At 52.5% G+C, this 18,490-nt stretch overlaps 1 protein-coding gene across 1 annotated transcript in view; it reads right to left on the bottom strand.

Annotated features, from left to right (window-relative positions):
- Positions 1-18,490, bottom strand: part of TEKT5 (tektin 5) — a 35,448-nt gene that overhangs the window by 8,470 nt on the left and 8,488 nt on the right. Inside the window, exon 5 of the mRNA XM_032392147.1 lies at positions 14,565-14,787. Coding sequence (XP_032248038.1) covers positions 14,565-14,787 — 223 coding nt within the window. The remainder of the gene's footprint in view (positions 1-14,564; positions 14,788-18,490) is intronic.

The raw sequence follows: 18,490 nt of genomic DNA on the forward strand, positions 1-18,490 counted from the left end.
TTTCCAGAATGGAGTCTGGGGAAGGAGTAGCTGCCTCATCACAGGGTTGAATCTGATGCCAACATCTTTGAAAACCTGGTATTCCAACGCCCCAGCCCAGAACTCTGCCCTCCCCCGACCATGGCCAGGGGCATCCAGACCCCAGGGAGGAAGGGAGGCAGGGAGGAAGCTCAGAACACAGGCAGCCTTCCAAGGTGGGAAGGTCTGGGCAAGCTGAATACCCTCCCAAGCTCAGGATCCCTCGGACTCAAGGCACCTGTTATATGCATACATGTGTGTACATGTGTGTATGCATGCACATATATATATACACACACAGAATAAGTGTCTCAAACACCCCCACCTCCCTTTGCAGTCACCCACCCACGCTCCCACCCCCCTACTTCCAGAGATGGTATATCCACACATCCACATCAAACCCAACACACTCCCACCACAGGGCTTTTGCACTGTCCCCTCTGCCTGGATGCTCCATCCCCAGACAGCCACATGGCTCATTCTCTCACCTCCTTCAGGTTGTGGCTAGAACGCCCAGAAGGACTTCTCTGACCACTTCCTTTAAAATTGCAATCCCCAAACTGGCCAGCACTCCCAACTGCCCAAATCCCTGCTTTATTTTCTCTCTAGTCCTTATGCCAGCTGAGACACTATGTGTTTTACTCATTAACGTTGCTCATCTCCCCCAACCACAAAGCAAGCTCCAAGTGAGGAAGGAGTTTTGTTTTGCTCACTGCCAAATCCCCAGTGCCTATACCAATCAATGCCCGGAACAGAGTAATAATAATAATAATAATAATGAACGTCCAACACTTGGAATAGTGCTTCCCGGGAGCCAGGCACTTTGTGGGGGGCTTTTGTCAGTGCTCAATGAACACTTGCCCCTACGATAGACTAATACGGGGTGTTTGGTTAAAAAGAGGAGAGAGGTTGGCACTAGCCTGCCTGAGTCTATCTAAATCGTAGCCCAACTGGTTGACCTTAGCAAGTGTCCTAGGCTCTCTGAGCCTTTCCAATGAAACAGGGATGGTAATCACTCCCAACTGCACAGAGCGGAGGCAGGGCGACCGGGCGCAGGCCTGGGAGGAGCCCCTCCACTGCCCGGCACGCGGAGCTGGGAGACACGCACATCTTTGGAGCCACGTGAAAAGCACAGGTGCCACGCCCTGCTCTTCCTAGAGCATGTGTGTGCGTTTCTCCTACAAATACACCCTGCAAAGAGCCACACGAAAGTCATCATGCCCCCTCCCCATCTTTCCTAGGCCAGGTAGAATGATCTCTCTCTCTTCTCCTTCTCTCCTCCTCTCTCCCCTGTCCCTGAGCTCCGAGTGCTGCCCTGAGCCCCAGAAGCACCCCCTCTCCCACAGGGTGTTAACGTTCCTGCTCCCACAAAGCCCAAGAAGTAGGGGGAAAGAGGCTCCCGGGGCAGGGCGCTGCCTGGCTCACCCAAGGCTGGGTGGGTCGCTGCGGGATTGGCCCAGGGGGGTCACCCCACGGGAGGAGCCTCAGCAGCCTCGGTCCAGAAGCTGGAACTCAGTTGGGAAGGAGGTGGTGGCAATGGAGGGCTCACCCCACTCCACTCGGCTCCCCAGACCCCAGCTCTGGCCTCTGGGAGCTGCTGCAGGCTGCCTGCCAGTCAAGGCTATGAGACTGGGGGGGAGGTGGGAGGGAGTCCTGAGCCTCCCGTGTGCAGTGCATGGGGGAGCGGGGAGCGGCAGGTCACTTCGGGCCACTGAGCCCCTCTGCAATCACACAGGTCTAGGTTCAAAGGCCAGCGCCGGCTCTTCCCCACTGTGTGACCTTGAACAGGCCCCTCAGCCTCTCTGCGCCTCATGCAATCAAGTTCTCAACGTCTACGGAGCTCCTTCACTGAGTAGCCCCTTTTCCCGAGCCAGACATGGGTGGGGCACTGGTTCTCAATCGCAAATCCAGCATAACAATAACGCATCCACAAGGTTGTCGTGAGCATTCCATGAGATCATGTGTGTAAAGTGCTTAGTCCAGTGCCCAGGACACGCCACCGAACTGTCCTGCATCCCCACTCTATCCCCAGTGCCCATCCTGCAATGTTCAGGCTGTTAGATTTTTTCCTTTGGGCTCATTGGTCTTTTTTTTTTTTTTTTTTTTTACTGTAAGACAATAGGAAACTGAGATTCATCTGACAGAATTTGTCTTCCCAGGCAACGTAAATTCCCTCAGACCGCCAGTCCAGGGCTCAGACTTAACCTCCATTAACCCAATTCTTTGGATGTAAGGGGTCAGGGCAGCCTGTGCAAGGGAAGAGGAATGTCCTCTTTCCCAGCCTCTGGAATGTGGCTCAGAGAGGGAGCCAGCCCCAGGCAGATGGCGGCCCACATCCTCCCAGCTACCCCCCCAAACCAAGCTTCTTTTTGTTAACCAACCCCCCTCCAAGCAGATGCACAGCCACAGGGGCCTCCATGTGGGGTGTCTTGGGAGGTAGGAGCCCTGAGTGGGAAGTCAGGAGACCCAGGTTCCCATCCAAACCCTAACACAAACCAGCTGTGGAACCCACACCCCCACTCAGAGCCCTGGGCCGCATGGGCGATTTCCTTACATGGGGACCAGGGCCGTGCTCCCTCGCTGGCCAAGGTGCTGCACGGTCTCCCAGACCAGGCGATGTGTTCTACACCCCAAACCATCATCAGTCTCCCTGCGCGCCCGGGGCCACTTCCCTGGGACCCAGCCTGAGACCTGTTAGCCGCAGGGATGTCTCTGGTGTGTGTGTGTGTTTGTGTTTAAGTCTTCAAGTCAACCCCCTCCAGATGTCAGAGAGTCCCGGTACACGGCCTTCCAGGGCCTCTTGAAGATGCTCCAGACAGTGGACAGATTTTTCTGCAAAGGTCTGTGTGGTAGATATTTCAGGCTTTCTGAGCCATCTGGTCACTGTCACAACTACTCGGGCACTTTAGTGCAAAAGCAGCCACAGTTAATATGTAAAAGCATAGAAGTAGGGGAGGGATCCTGCGTTTCAGTAAAACCTTACGTACAAAAGCAGGCCAAGAGGGGGCAGAGTTGGCCCTGGGGCCAGAAGTTGGAGACCCCTGCTGTAGCCCATCACGGTCAAGTCCTGATTTACCCTAAGCAGCCCACGTCATGCAAGGCTGCCGCTCCTCGGAATTTCCTGCATTCAGAGAATAATTTCTCTGCTACCTTCCTACTCCAAGTGCAGGCTGTGGGCCTTGGCATGCTCCCATCCGTTACCAACGCGGACTCTGAGCACTTATTAGAAATGCAGAGTCTCAGGTCCTGCCCCAGACCTACCAAGGGAATCTGCAGTTTAACAAAACCCTCAGGTGATCACTTGCACATTAAAGGTTTAAGGCGGGAGGACAGGCTGGGATTTGTAGTTTGAGGCAGATCTCTCTGGCTGCCGTTTGGGGGGCGGACAGTGGGGACGAAGGTGGAAGCAGGAGGGCAGGGAGCAATGGAGAGGCAAGAGGACCCACAGCAAGGCGGGATGGAGAGACATGGAAGGATCAAGGTCACAGGGGTATCAAAAGGCAAAATGCGGAGCGCTGGTAACGGATGAGAGCATGCCAAGTGGGGAGAGGCAAAATTTCACAGACCTCAGCCTGCCCAGCCCCTAAAATCAGGAGGAACCTCCTAGAAGGCTGCAGGAGGGAAAGAGGAACACAGAAGAGCACTGGGAACCCTAGCTGCTCACAGTAAGTTTAGTCTTTAGGTTGAATCTTTTCTTTCTCCTTCTGACCCAGACTGCGATCGGCCACCCTCAGCCCTCACAGGGGAGACGCTGAGGGTCAACCCCACCCACCCACCCCAGCCCCCTCTGTGGGGAAAGGGCTAGGTCCACACTGGAAATGGGCTCTGGCCATGTGTGAGGTGTGAAAGGCAGTTGCCAGGACAGTCTTGGCCGAAACCAACCTCGTGGCTCAGCGGAAAAGTGCGCCAATATTCCTAGCTGGAACAGAAATCTACCCAGAGGCTTTGAAAGGGGGGATGGGTCTGGCGGGGTTGTTTGCCATGTAAAACTATCTGCCTGCATCTTGTCTTGTGACAGCAGAGAAAGCATCTAAGGCCAGGAAATAATTTTTGATGTGGAGGGAAAGAATGGCTTTAGCAGTTCTAGCCAGCCTTAGGCTTGTGGGTGCTTTGTGCAACCTTGCGAATTCATTGTTTTCCAAATTGCGTGAAGCCAAGAGGTTTCCAAGGAGGTGTCTGGCTCAAGGGCAGCTTTCTCAGCTCAGGAAGGGAGAAGGCAGCTTGGAATCCTTTTGCTGGTCAAATGGTGGAAGGTTTTCAAGTGCAGCCAAGCCCAGAAGCAAGGTGAGAGAGGACAGGAGTGCTCCGGAGCGACCTCACCAGAAACTCAGGTCGTGAAAGCTCTAGAGCATGGTGTCCCAAACTGGGCACCTTGACACTTGCAGACAGAGACTTGTTTGTTGTGGGGGCTGCTCTGTGCCTTGTGGAGTGTTTAGCAGCAGGCCCTGGGTTCTACCCACTATCTGTTAGCAGCTCACCGCCCTCCCAGTTGTGACGACCAAGACATCTCCAGACACTGGCAAATGCCACCGGGGAGGAAATTCGCCACAGGTGAGGAAGAGGATAGATGTTGACTAAGCCCGGCTCCGGGTCGTTGCTGTCCAGAGGTGACCAGCTGCCTTCAGACAATGCCAAGCCAATGCAAGCCCCAGCTGCTGAGAGGCCGTCTGAGGTCAGGGGTCCTGCAAATCCTGGAGGGGTTTAGAAACTGGTGGAGGCGGCCTGCTAGAGAGGACACTTGTGCGAGTGTGGAAATCCATGGTAACCCACTAGCTTGGCTCTTCAAGCGTCTCCTTAACATGTATCACAATTTTTAATTGTGTTTATTTTTTAAAACCAGTCTCCCCCATTAGAATGTAAGCCCCCTTGAGGGCAGAGATCTTGTCTCGTTCATGTTGTATCCTCAGCACCTAAATCAGAGTCTAGTAAATAAGATGTGCAGCACCTAAATCAGAGTCTAGTAAATAAGATGTGCTGAGTATCTGTTTCAGGGAGGGAGGGACGGGATTAAACATTTGTTGCATGTCTACACCTGGGAGACACACCTGGAGGACTTGTTAAAACGCAGATGGATGGGCCCCAGAGTTTCTGATTCAGAAGGGCTGGAATGGAGCCCAAGAATTTGCATTTCAAACATGGTACTGGGTGATGCTGATGCTGTTGGTCCAAGGACCACACTCTGAGAAACACTGAACTTGGAATCTCTTGGATCAGGGAGTTTAAAAGGTTGGATACCCAGGCCACACCCCAACCACCATAAATCAGAATCCCTAGAGGCAAGACCCAGGCATCTGGATGATCCCAGTGTGCAGCCAAGCTCCAGAACCGCTCACCTGCACCTTCCCCTCTGATCTCACAGCCGGCAGGATTACTCCTGCCTTATACATTAAGACTCGGAGATTCAGAGGAGTTAGGTACTTTCCCGAGATTACTTAACTCTACCAACATTCGTCCCCGGTCTTCTGACTCCAGACGCCCTGTTCTTTGCACCACCTTGCTTGCTCCTCCCTCCAGATCGGAGATGGGACTACGGCTTTTTACATCTTTCCAGCTGATATTCATGGAGCACCAGCACAGTGGCCAACTCAGCTGTTGTTATTCTCACAAAAATCTGCCAACTATTACTGCTCCCGTTCTGCGGAGGGGGAAAACCGAGGCACACAGAGGTGAAGCAAGCTGGCCTTGGCCACTAAGCCAGGAAGTGTTAGGGCCAGAATTGAACGCAACCATCTGCCCTGCACAGTGGGGCTCACACGTGGGGGATGAAGAATGTGGAGATGCCAGGGGAATCTGGACCGGGACAAGGCGAGCAGATGCAACGGCTGGGAGTGGACACGAAGCTGGGGGTCCCAAGCGGGCAAACAGTCAAGGACCCAGAAGTGGACGAGCCACAACCTGGAAGAGACTAGGAAACCACTGGGACCCAGGTTGAGGCCAAGACAACTCTCTGCCTCCGCCAGGTGGCATCTTATAGGCTTCCTGTCTCAGCTGCAACCAATCCTAGCGATTGCCCTACCCTAGGCTTCCAGTCAAAGCATATGATGGCTGACACCAGCTGAAGCTCGTGGATGGGAGGAGAGAAGGAAGAGCTTCCCGGAGTATTGGTGGTGGCCCCAAAGTGAGCCCGAGACAGCCTCACTTGTATGGCCCACCCCGAGCTGAGCCTTGCTGGTTCTCTCCCCTTCCCTCCCCCCTCTCCTGTCTGGTCCCTCCAACTTCCTGCGTTTGTTGGCTACCTTCCCAGCTCTGGACCGCGGCTCGCTCTTCCCGATTCCAACAGTTTCTCTCCCATTTGTTCGGTGTCACTGCGGACAGATGATTGGTGGCACAGTCCATCCCCCCACCCCTCTGCCCTCAGAACTGCCCATACCTGAGCTCTCATGGGCCCCTCCTGATGGATGTCCCCAGGCACCCGTGACACAGGCGAGCGTTTGATTCCTCCTGGTGCAAAGGTGAGTATCAGGCAGAGACCTACCTACTGCATGCCACCCTGAGGCTTTCCCTGAGTTACCCTGCCATACCCACATGCCATCTGTACAGTGATTTCATATTTTTCTTCAAATCAACTCCCCTTTTCAGCCTTTGACAAATGTGTCTGACATGGGGTCTTTGTTTTATTGCCACAAGTGGAAAAGCCATCTCCCTCGCCGTTAATGGAGGATACCAGAACAAAGGAGAAAATGGGGGAAAGAAGGTAAGTCGCACTAAGTTCTTTCGTCTTTAGGGGTTCGAAGCCTGCCCGAGACTCGATGCCTCGCTGTCAGATAGACAGAAGTTAAAGGCAAAGTACCATCACTTTCCAGTCTCGGCGCTATCTGAAAGCCTGATGGCGAGCACTTGGAAAGGGAACTTTCTCGCCAAGCTGCAGCCATGTTGAAGGCCTGGCCCCCGCCTCTCCCCTCACCAGACTGCCCGTGGCCACAGGGGCAGGCAGGCCGGCTCCACTTCCCCTGAGCTGGGCCAGTTTTAGAAAGAGCCGTCAGTAGCTTGGCTGCGGGTACCGGTGCTGGACGGGATCTGGCTGCTTGCAAAGCACAAAAGCATTTCCCAGTCCACAATGGGTTCCAGACTTCCTTGGACAAACAGAGGGGCTGGCAGTAGAACTGGGGCGCTCAGATCGCGGGCTTTGGGCCCTCTACCCCTCAGACACTGTGACTTCCTGGTGCCGCCTCCCAAGGAAAGGGTGTTCTGCTGGTGTTAATGACCACTTGGAAAGCAAAACCCCAAAGGCATCTCAGAGCAAAAGCAAAGTCTTTCAAGGTTAAAACTCATAGTCCCTCTGTGTTCTGTTAAACTCTTCCCATGCCTGACTGCTTTATACATCTGCTTTCCTGCATTTCCTCCGATGCATGGAGCAAAACGTGCCCGATGCATGAGCCTACTGGAACCCAGGCGAGTAATGCGAACGAGTGCAGTGGCCCATGACGGGGGTGGTGGGGACCAAGGCACACTGGAGGGCCCGGGCCCTGTCCAAAGAAATGTGTTGCCCATTCAGCTCCTGCCCGCTGTTCCCCTGTAGAAACCTGAGCTCAGAGTTGCTAGAGCTACCCATTTCTCTAGAGGTTCTGGAAATCTGAACTTTTATGTGAAATCTCCATTTTTTTGCCAAAATGTTTAAAAAAAGAAAACCAAAAACCCTCTATGAGAGTGCATATAAACGTATGGACAGGAATGTCCATAGCAGCTTTAAAGGTGACAGCCCAAACCTGAAATAACCCTCATGTCCTTCAACAGGTGAATGGATGAACACATTCAGGTATGTGAATACAATACATATCAGGGGTGTAAACGTACCGTACTATATCCACATAACACACACTGCTCAACAATAAGGAGTAAACCAGGACTCTCAATTACTCGGAGTGAAAGAAGCCAAATGAAAAAAAAAGTGCATACGGTATGTCTCCCTTTATAAAATAGTCTAGAAAATGTAAACGCGTCTATAGGGACACAAAGCAGTTGGTGGTTGTGTGGGCGGTGGGGGTGGGGTGGGGTGGAGAAAGAGACGAGAAAGAGGCACAAGGAAACCTTTGCTATGTTCGCTACCTTGATTGAGGTGGTGGCTTCATGACATATATATTTGTCAAAACTTCTCAAATTGTACACTTCAAAAACATGCACCTAATTACATGTCAAGGATATATAAAACTGTTCAAAGGAAAATGTGAGGGGCCAAAGAATAGGCAGGCCAAGTTCAGCCCATGGGACTACTAGTGTTTGTCTTTGGATTTAAACCACCCAGCCAGCGTTTACGTGATGCCCAGTGCACCACACATTTCATGAGGCGCTGGGTTTGCAAAGGTGAGGGGCTGCTGAGAAGGTCTCCAGAGAGCAGTGGTGCAAGCAGGCCCGGTCAAGGTGAAGATGGTGATCCACGGACACTGCGGGTGTTACCCAGAGAAAGCCTGTCACCTGTACTCTCAGGCCAAACTCTCAAGGCTTCCTGAAGAATCTAAAGCAGTTGAACTTTTGTTCTCTGTAAATCAAATGCCCTCTTAACTAGCTGCCAGCTAGTCCGTGGGTACGGTCAAAAGCAAACCCAGCAGCAGGGAGGCCATAGCAGTAATCCAGGCAAGAGATGGTGGGGGTCCGGCCAGGGTGGAGGCAGAAGGGGCAGTGAGGAGCAGTGAGATCCTGAAAGTAGAACCAACCAGATTTGCTGTTGGAACAGACGTGGGTTGGGAGGGGAAACGAGGCGGGTGTCCAAGTGGGCCCCAAGGTTTGGGATTGAGCACTGGAAGTCGGAGCCCCTGGAAGCCACTGGAAGCATCTGGAAGCATCTGGAAGGCAGAGCCAGAGAGGAAAACGGTACAGCAGGAGGTAGGGTGGAAGTCTTTCCCCTGGCTCCGTTTGCTGCTTCTAACTACAAGAAAGCCCACACCACATGCAAGGAGAGAGCTGTTGAGAGGAAGTCAAGAATCTGACTTATCTCTCAGACAGCCTGACCGAGGCTATTCTTCTGGCTTATCCTGATCCCCCAGCTCCTGGCGTCCTCGTTTGCTCCAACCACATTCACATCCAAGACAGGGAAACTGTGATTTTGACTCAAGGGCTCACATGACTGAGGGGCGGCAGGAACCCCAGAGGGGCATCTGCCTCTGCACAAGCAGGGCAGAACTGGGTGACGGGGTAAGTTGGCCCAATCCCTCGCGGGAGGGATGACTTGGGAGCCTGGAAACAAAATGCAGTGAGGGAAAATCGGATTAGATGGGATGCCTGAGGTTTGCCCTTTGGAAGGATTTGGTTCCCCCAATAGTCTGAGTCTGGAAGAGGGGCAGAGAGAGGGAGGGAGAGAAGAGAAGGGAAGGAGGCAGCTGCTCACCCAGATGTCTGTCAAAGCCAGCTTCGCCCTACGCTCACACTCCCACACTCTGGCTACTCCCTCCTGACAGCGTTGCCCAGCCACCCCCCCACCCGCCGCCGCACCCCGCCTTACTGGTTCAAAACAGAGACCCTCAGGCCCAGCAGACCTGCTCAGCCAGAATCTGCATTTCAGTGCGATACCCGGGTACTATCTGCAATTAGTGCACACGCAATAATATCTAACACACACGGGTCCACGCTGCTGTTTCCCAAGAGTCAGGCTGCCACCGACCACCCTCACCACGTCCGCCATACCCCCTCACACCATGCGTCCCACAATGAACAACCTTTTCTGCAAATCCATTCAATTGTTAGGAAAAAAAAAAAAAAAACCTCAAAAAGCATTTATTCAAAAATAAAACTTTGTATCACTCTCATCAGTGGAAAATCCGCATCATTTGCCTTAAGTGCAAACAACCATAAAAATGCAGAAACGAGATGCACGTACAACCATGTTACTTAAACTCTGGCTAGACGCTGCCGTCTGTCCCAGGTTCTTAGCCCGAGGCCGGCACTCTCTGTTTAAAAGAGGCCAAGAAGGCATTCTAGCATGTGATCAGGACTTCACCTTGAGATCATGTCAAGGACTGAAACAGGATTGAAGGAAGAACCACTTTCTTGCCTGTGATACACCCACTGTCACTTGCCTTGGCCAGGGCCTGGCTCCCACACTTCAGGATAAACACTGTTCTATAGCAGCGTCCCCATACCTCCCCCCCTCACGCCTTTCCCCCACATTAAGAGCCCACCCCTACAAGGCACTGGGTCACTGGATACAGGTGGGCACTTAAGCTGATCTGGAGTCCCGGGGAGGGGCGGGGGCGGCTCTCAGAAGGCATCGGATCTCAAAGGCAGCAGTCTGCTCCCGGTCATCAACTGCTTCAGCCCAGAGAAGTCACCAGCCTGTCTTCTAGCAGAGGTCAACATGACCGGGACACACCCTAGGCCCCAGAGCGCAAGGATGAAATGCATGGACAAGGTTCAGGCCAAGTTCCAAGGTTTGGGGTGTGGCCTTAGGGATGGAACCCTAGGATCACGGTGAACAGCTAAGGTTGTCTATGTACCCCCAAACCCCTGCTGGATTCAAAGTCTGCATGGGAAACTGTGTAGACCTGGTCTTTCCAAGTGGATTCTTATGACAACTAGGGCAATACTTCCTTTGCAGCCCAGGAGAGGATGGGGCCTAGAATTCTCCAGAAATGCTTCTTGCCAAGGAGAATCAGGCTGAGCTCAACAATTAAGTTAAAATTTTAAAGGGAGCGTTTCAAATCCTCCAGCTGAAGCAAACCATCGAAAGGTGAAATGGTTGCTATATGTTTATTTTCGTTCCCTCAACTCCTTTTATTGTCTTAGAAAAACACAACGTGGGATCATCACCAACCAGAAGACAAGTCCTCACTCAGGGAGTGTTGTCAATGGTGTCGGGCTGGGGTTTGGTGTGTTTCAAATGGGTGCTGGCTTATTTGCAAAGCAGCTGGTCATTAGATAATGAACATGAATAAAAATCCACACGGTTGCAAAAACTCTCTCATCGGCGGGAATGAGACTATTAGTAATAATCCCAAACTTCCCTGGAGAAATTCAGGGAAAAGCCTTTCCTCCCCACCTCCACCCAAAAGATCCTTTTTCTCCTCATTGATAATAACATGAATGCTTAGAGTTACCTTTTATTGAATGTTTACCATGCGCCAAGCACTGTGCTAAGGATGCCACAGAAATCTATGCATTGATCAAGTCTAAGTAACATCATCAAGTAAGAGGTCTCATTTCCTGTTTCACGGATGAGAAACCAGCCACTGATACCCACCGAAGGAGCTTCCCAAGTCACCTCCAGGCCTCGCACCTCATGCCATGAAACATGACGAGGCTCTGTATTTGACCCACAATATGAAAAGCCTCATCAAGAGAAAATGCTTGATCTTCCTTTGGGGCACCCAGGTGGCTCAGTCGGTCAAGCGTCTGACTGCGGCTCAGGTCATGATCTCAGGGTCCTGGGATGGAGCCCCGTATCTGCTCCACACTCAGCAGAGAGTCTGCTTCTCCTTCTCCCTCTGCCCCTGCCCCTGCTTGTGCGCGAGTGCCCCCCCAAATAAATAAAATCTTTAAAAAAGAGAGAGAAAATGCTTGCACAATAACCAAAAAGCCACCCCAGTGTCCCCCCGAGGAGGAATGGATACACGGTTCACATGTCCGATGCGATACTGTCCAGCCTTGCAAAGGAAGGCCATTCCGACATGATCTGCTACACGGAGGAACCTCAGAGACACTGCGCTCGGTGAAATCAGCCTGTCACAAAAGGACAAATAGTGTATGATTCCACTCGTGTGGAAGTGTGACCTGCACTGGTCAGTTCATAAGAGACAGAAAGGGGGGTGGTGGCTGCCAGGGGGACAGGGGACTGGGGAGTGGTTTAATGGGCATGGAGTTAATTAAACACAGGCGTTCTTTTCAGCTTGGGAAGAAGGGAAAACGTTCTGGAGACAGGTGGTGGTGATGGTTGCAGAACAGTGTGAAGGTACCTTACACCAGTGAACTCTACACTTCACAGTGGTTGCTATGGACGGAAGGTGTCTCCCCAAATTTGTGTCGAAACCTAATCCCCACTGTGACAGTAAAAGGAGGTGGGGTCTTGGAGGGGTGATTAGGTCACCAATAGGCTCATGAATGAGATTGGTGCCATGATAAGAGAGACCTCGGAGAGCCATGTGAGGACACAGCAAGAAAACGATGTCTGTGGACCAAGAAGTGAGCTGCTCCCGGACACCGAATGTGCCCATGGCTTGATCCTGATACTGAGACTTGTGAGAGATGAATGTCTGTTGTTTATAAGCTACCTAGCCTGAACAGACTAAGACAATGGTACATTTTTTGCTATGTTTATTTAACGGCAATAATAGGACATTTTTTTCCCAGAAGGAAGGAAGGAAGGAAGGAAGGAAAAGAAAGAAAAAAAGGCTTGAAATTAAAAGCATTAACTCATTCATGGATCATTCTTTAAAAATATCAACAGGCAACTCAACCTTGTAGGTTCCTCTCAATCATCGAACAAAGATTTAAGGGGTTTCTACTATGTGCCAGGCGGTACACGAAGCAGGGGGCTATATAGCTGAATCAGGATTGATGTCCTGGAGAGACATGGACAAGTAAACCAACTAAATATATTAAATCACAGCCACCGACACAGTGCTTACTGTGGACAAAACACTGTGGTTCAGTTGGTTTCCCTACATTGACTCAGATAATCCTTCTGGCAGCCTTGAGGTCAGAACCATTATTATCCCCATTCTACAGATGAGGAAACTCAGGCACAGAGAGGTTAAGGAAACTGTCCCGGGTTGCAGAGATGGTGGAGCCAGGATTCACAGCCAGGCAGCCACGCTCCATCCATGCTTCTAACCACATGCTATGGGGTGGAAGGAGCGATGATAAACTACATAAAACTGCATTTGTAGTCAGCAAAATCAGCAAACTGCAACCGGTGGGCCACATCCGGCCCACTGCTGAGTTCTGTAAATAAAGTTTTATTGGAACACAGCCATGCTCATTTGTGTCCATACTGTCTATGGCCGTCTACATGAGCAGAACTGAGTCATTGTGACAGAAGCCAAAAGGCCTGCAGAGCTGAAAATAGGACCTGGCCTTTTACAGAAAAAGTTTCTCAACCCTGTTTTGGGAAGATTAATAGAAAAATGTTCAGTAAACAAGGGAGGGAAGGTCCATCTACTAACTGCCTTCTCAAGATATTTCACATCTCTCCCTTCCCCCTCCCATCTGACGCCACCACCGTGGCACAGACGGCCATCCTTCTCACCGGACACCTTCCACAGCCTCTTAACCACTCTCTGTGTCCACTCTTGATCCCTGCAACCCTGTTCCATCCAGGAGGGAAAGAGATCCACCTAAGGATGAAAGTGGATCCCAACGCCTTTCACTTAAAATCCTTCTGAGGCTCTCTACTGTTCTCAGCATAAAATCTGGACTCCTCACCAGGACCTACCAGGATCTGTATGACCTGAGCCTGCCCCATGCTCCAACCTCATCACACACATGGCCTTTGCACTCACTGGCTGCTCTCGGGAACACTCTTCCCACCATCCCTTGGCTGCCCAGCTCCCTAGTGACCTGCTCCTGAGGCCACCTGGTGTAAGGTCTCTATGAGAAGCCCTGATGCATCTCCTTGCTCTTCCCTCATCCTAGAAACTTCCATTTCCGCAGCCCCCTCCATACCTGAGGCTATATATAGGGTGGCGTCTGTGGGGGGCTTACACCGCCCCTGTCTCATTTCCATTGAACCTTGCATGCAGCCCACTAACTGCCCCCCCATATATATATACATATATATATGTACATATACACACACACACATATCTCCATATCTAAAACTGTTTTGTGAATGCAGGTTCAAGGCTAGTCCCCTGCCCGCCCCCCACCATCCGACTGTCATCCCTAAGTCCTTCCCATGTGCATATTTCACAGCCTCCACCAGAATGCAAGTCCCCTGAGGACAGGGACCAGGGGATTGTTCGCACAGCCCCTCCTTTCACTCCTAGTGGCCGGCAAGCGTCTGGCACGCAGTAGGCTCACTGAGCATAGGCAGAGCAGGGAGGATGAATTCCATGCAGAGGGCCCCCCACCCCACCCCCAGAGGTGAGAGACCGCACTACGCTGCATTCCCATAGGAGCAGTAGAAAGGGCAAGGGATATGGCAGTAGAAGGAGATAGTGACAAAATCAGGCAGTCCTTCACCCCTGATGCTATGGAAGTCTTTGAAGGTCAAAAGGTTACATTTCCAAAGATGCCGATGTGGGCGGAGAGCTGCTTGGGCCCATTTCCTGGGGCTCTGATAACCGTACCCACACTCATTGGTCATGTTCCGCTGCAAGGCCCTCGGATGGAATGAAGGACCCTGGGGGCCGTGAGACAGCCAGGCTATGCTCCAAGCTCCATCATCAGGGGAGCAGGGAAGGATCTACCCCAGATGCTGGAATCCCCCTGAGACGCTCACGGCCCCCTCCCCTTTCGGCGGGGGGGGGGGGGGCGGGACAGGCTCCTGGATCTGGGACGGTAGGACCGGTGCAGCCCCAGGGGCCTGTGCGCAGCTTGGCCAGATGTTGCCGAGACCGTCGGGAGGCGGGTGAGGACTCAGCTGGGCGGACAGCCATCCTCAGGCGCATCTCACTTACCTTCGCCAGCTGCGCCTGCAGTTTATTCTTCGCGTCTGTCACCTCGGAGATGCGGGCACTGAAGGCCAGGTTGGTGTGGGTAAACTGCTTCCACATCTGATCTGACAAGGCCTCAAAGAGATTCTCAGCCTCCTCGCGCAGCCGGATGGAGTTGGCCCGCATGTTCTGCGAGTGCTTGATGTTGTCATTGCTGAACTTGGCCCAGGTCTCGGGCACAGAGATCCTGCAGGAGGCACAGGGATGAACTTAACACAAGACAGCAATCGGGGGCAGGGGGTGGAAGGCAGGCCTTGGAGAACCCCCCATCCAGAGCCTCACCCTGGGCACTCTTGACATCTGGGTCGGGACCATTCTCTGTTGGGGGGGGTCACCCTGGGCACTATATGAAGTTTAGCAGTGCCCCTCTGCCCTCCAGTCGTGACAATCAAAAATGTCTCTAGACATCGCCAGATGTCCCTTGGGAGAGGGGTAACAACTGCCCCCCGTCGAGAACCACTGGGCTAATGCAAACCCCCACCCCATTTTCCAGGGCAGGCAACTGCAGCCTAGCAAGCGCTGATCTTTCAAAGGGTGCTTAGTGAGTTTCATGGGAGGAGAGAGAGATTCCTTTGAAAAGCTCTTTTCCCAAGCAGTCCCTTCTCACTACCACCACCAACACCATGGAGACTGGCTGAGAAGCAGGCATCGGGGCTCGATTCTGGCTGTAGAGCCCCTTCAATTCAGCGATGAGCTCGTGGCCATCCTGTCTGCCCCGACTCACTCATTCAACAAATGTTCTCTGAACGCCTACCACACGCCAAGCATTGTTCCAGGCACTTGGGATAGACCCAGACACAAGAACATCAACAGCCCTGTCCTCACGGGGCTACGTTTCCAGCAGAGGAAGACGGACATCAAAGAAAGAAGATACTGACAGACGGTATATGTGCTAGGAGGGACTTTAGCCGGGGAAGGACAGGCTGATGGAGTTTTATAAATCCTGGCTTTATGTGCCTGTCAGGGTCCTAAAAGGAAAGAAAAAGGATCAGAAGGTGTTGAGGGGCTCCGGGATTAGTAAATGTAGAAAGCTGTCACCACTGAGGGCCAAAGGAGAGGGAAGGAGCAGGAAGAATAAACCCCCAACCTCCTCCTCCTCCTGCCCACCGCCTCCCGTGGGCGCCCCTCCTCCTGGCTAAACCCCAGCGGGAACCAGATGGAAAGACAGTCTGCAGTGGGCAGCCTCGGCTGCAGGACTCACATCAGGGCAGCGGGAGAATGGATCTGGGCGGGGGATGAACCTCGGAGACACAGACTCGATCAGAAAAGCCAGGCAGGGAAACCTTCTCAAAGGCAGTGAAGCATAAGGGATTCAGTTTAGACAACAGAAAGTACTTCCTGGCCGAGTGCGTAACCCCCTGCACCACACAATTGATGTACAGGCAGGCATGGGGGTCTTCTCCTCTGGGAAACCTCTGAGAAGGAGGGACATGCATTTCCCTGAGCTGGCTTCAGTTCCAGGGTAAACCAGACTGGGTAACTTTTTACGGTCTCTTCTAGCTGGGAAATCTCCAGTTCTTAAATAAAACATCTTCCTTCTCGGGCAGTAGAAAAAAAAAAAAAAAGAGAGAGAGAAACTCAATTTTCCGAAATAGAAGTCTCTTTTCAGACATTTAAAGCACACTTAGATTGCATGGTGAATAGAAATTTTAAGAAGAACACATCATACGTGATCATCTTGTCTGTCTTTGGCAGGAATTAAAAAAATCAAGCAGTAGTGGGGGGGGTCTTGGCCCTCTGGAGATGGGACAGGGCGTGGTGTCTGGCCCAGACCTTTTAGCCAACAAACACCTGAGGCTCAGAGAGGGGAAGCATCTTTTCCAAGGTCACACAGCTACTCACCATCAATCCAGGAAGGGGTGGGGGTAGCACCAAGGACAGCAGAGAGAGACCGCACATTGAGTCGGGGTGTGTCTCTGCTGCTGTACGGGGCACTGTCAAGGTCAGGAGCAGCAAGCTCTAAGCCCTCGCTCTCCCCTGGAGCAGACAGCTGTGCTGTCCAGGGAAAATAACCCGCTTAATCACACTCTCCCTGGGGGAATGTACCAGAGGCAGCTTGTCTTGCTGGAAGGTGGTGTGCCTCAGTAGGCGGGACGTGTTTTACGGGGCCTGTGTCCTCTAAGGATGGTGGAGACAGCAGCGGGCATTGCTGGGAGGCAGGAAGGTGCCAAGATAAAACACACGGGCTCCGTGTCCAACGTGGGCTCAGACTGTGGCTCTCCCACTCGCTGCATGAGCTTGGTCCAGTTGCTTCAACTCTCTGAGCCTTAGTCTCCTCATTGTAAAATGGGGATAATAATGGTGTCTACCCCCTCCCCGGGGTTGGTGAAGGACCAAATATGAAACCACTATCTTAGCATCTGGCAACAGCAAGCCCTTGGTAAGTGTTTATGATTCACAAGACGCTGTTTGCAAAGAGCAGGGCCTAGCCCTCAGCAAACATCAGGTAAAGGGCACCTACTGTCGGCACCGTCACTCATCGGTTAACCCACGGCGACAAGAACTTGGGTGAGCAGAGCTCCTGCATTCGGTCTCCTTTCGCCTGCCCAGACACGGCCCTGATTTAAGAAAACCCCCAATACAGAGAGCCCTGGGCTAGCACATGTGGTGATTACAGCACTTGCTGTCCGCCCCAATCTCTGCCAGCCCCTGGCCACGAGCTTTCAGGGAGGCATCTGTTTGGGAAGGGAACCGTCCAGACTCCCACTCCAAATGGGCAGCTTCGGCAGAGGGGCCTGAGGCCCCTGAAGTCCTGCTCACATAGCCAGCACCATGGGGCGGTGCGGGGGGGATCGCCTTGTCAGGAAGAGGAGGAGGGTCCCCACCGGTTGCCACTGCCGGAAACCCCAAAGGCTCATTGCAACACTTTGATATTTACTAAGGTCCAGGAGGTGGCCCTGGGCTCGGGCCAAGGAGATTGCCATGGAAATCCTTTCCTCTTTCTCTTCCCTCCCTCCCTTCCTCTTTTCATTCATTCGCTCATTCAACAAACACTTACTGCACACCTACTATGTGCCCAGCACATTATATTGTGCTAGAAGTTTTGTTTTTGTTTTTTTTTTTTTTAAGATTTTATTTATTTGTCAGAGAGAGAGAGCACAAGCAGGGGGAGTGGCAGGCAGAGGGAGAAGCAGGCTCCCCGCTGAGCAAGAAGCCTGATGCAGGGCTCAATCCCAGGACCCTGGGATCATGACCTGAGCCAAAGGCAGACGCTTAACGACTGAGCCACCCAGGCATCCCCCCCCCATTTTTTTTAAGAGACCAGGATAGATACCACCCTCTCCCTGTACCCAGAGCACTACTCTGTCCAGCCCTCATTATCCCGGACCTTGGACTGCCTGTTGACATGCCTTCGTTCTGCCTGAAATTCCAGAAACAGTGACATGCCCACGACAGAGCCAGGCACACAGAAGGCACCTACCTTGGAGCTGCTGTGACAAGAAAATGAGGTCACACGGCAAGCACTCAGTACATGTTAGTCGCTGTCATTCCCCCACACTAGGCTCTGTGCTCAGCGCCCCACATACCCACCTTTTCATACTCATAGCAACTCTGGGAGTTGGGCACTATTTTTATTCCTGTACGGGGGGGGGGGGGGGGGGGGCCAGAGAGATTAAGTACTTTGCCCCGAGCGTGAGTACAGAGGCTGAATGTGAAGCCAGGCAGCCTGGGTCCAGTTGGCTCTCCCAGCTGAGCTTGGATCCCTCTTCCTTCTGGTTACAGCCATTCTGTTCTGAATTTGTTTGGTGGAATTGCCAATCCGGGTGCCCGGCATGCCTTGGCCCAATGGCGGTGGCTGTGTGACCCTCCCTAAGCCAACCTCTTGCACCCTCTTGCTGGAATTTGAATCTTGGGCAAAACGGGGCAAAAATGAAGAGACATTCGTGCTC

The sequence above is a fragment of the Phoca vitulina genome, unplaced genomic scaffold, assembly GCF_004348235.1.
Source record: "Phoca vitulina isolate PV1807 unplaced genomic scaffold, GSC_HSeal_1.0 scaffold66, whole genome shotgun sequence".
Lineage (NCBI taxonomy): Eukaryota > Metazoa > Chordata > Mammalia > Carnivora > Phocidae > Phoca > Phoca vitulina.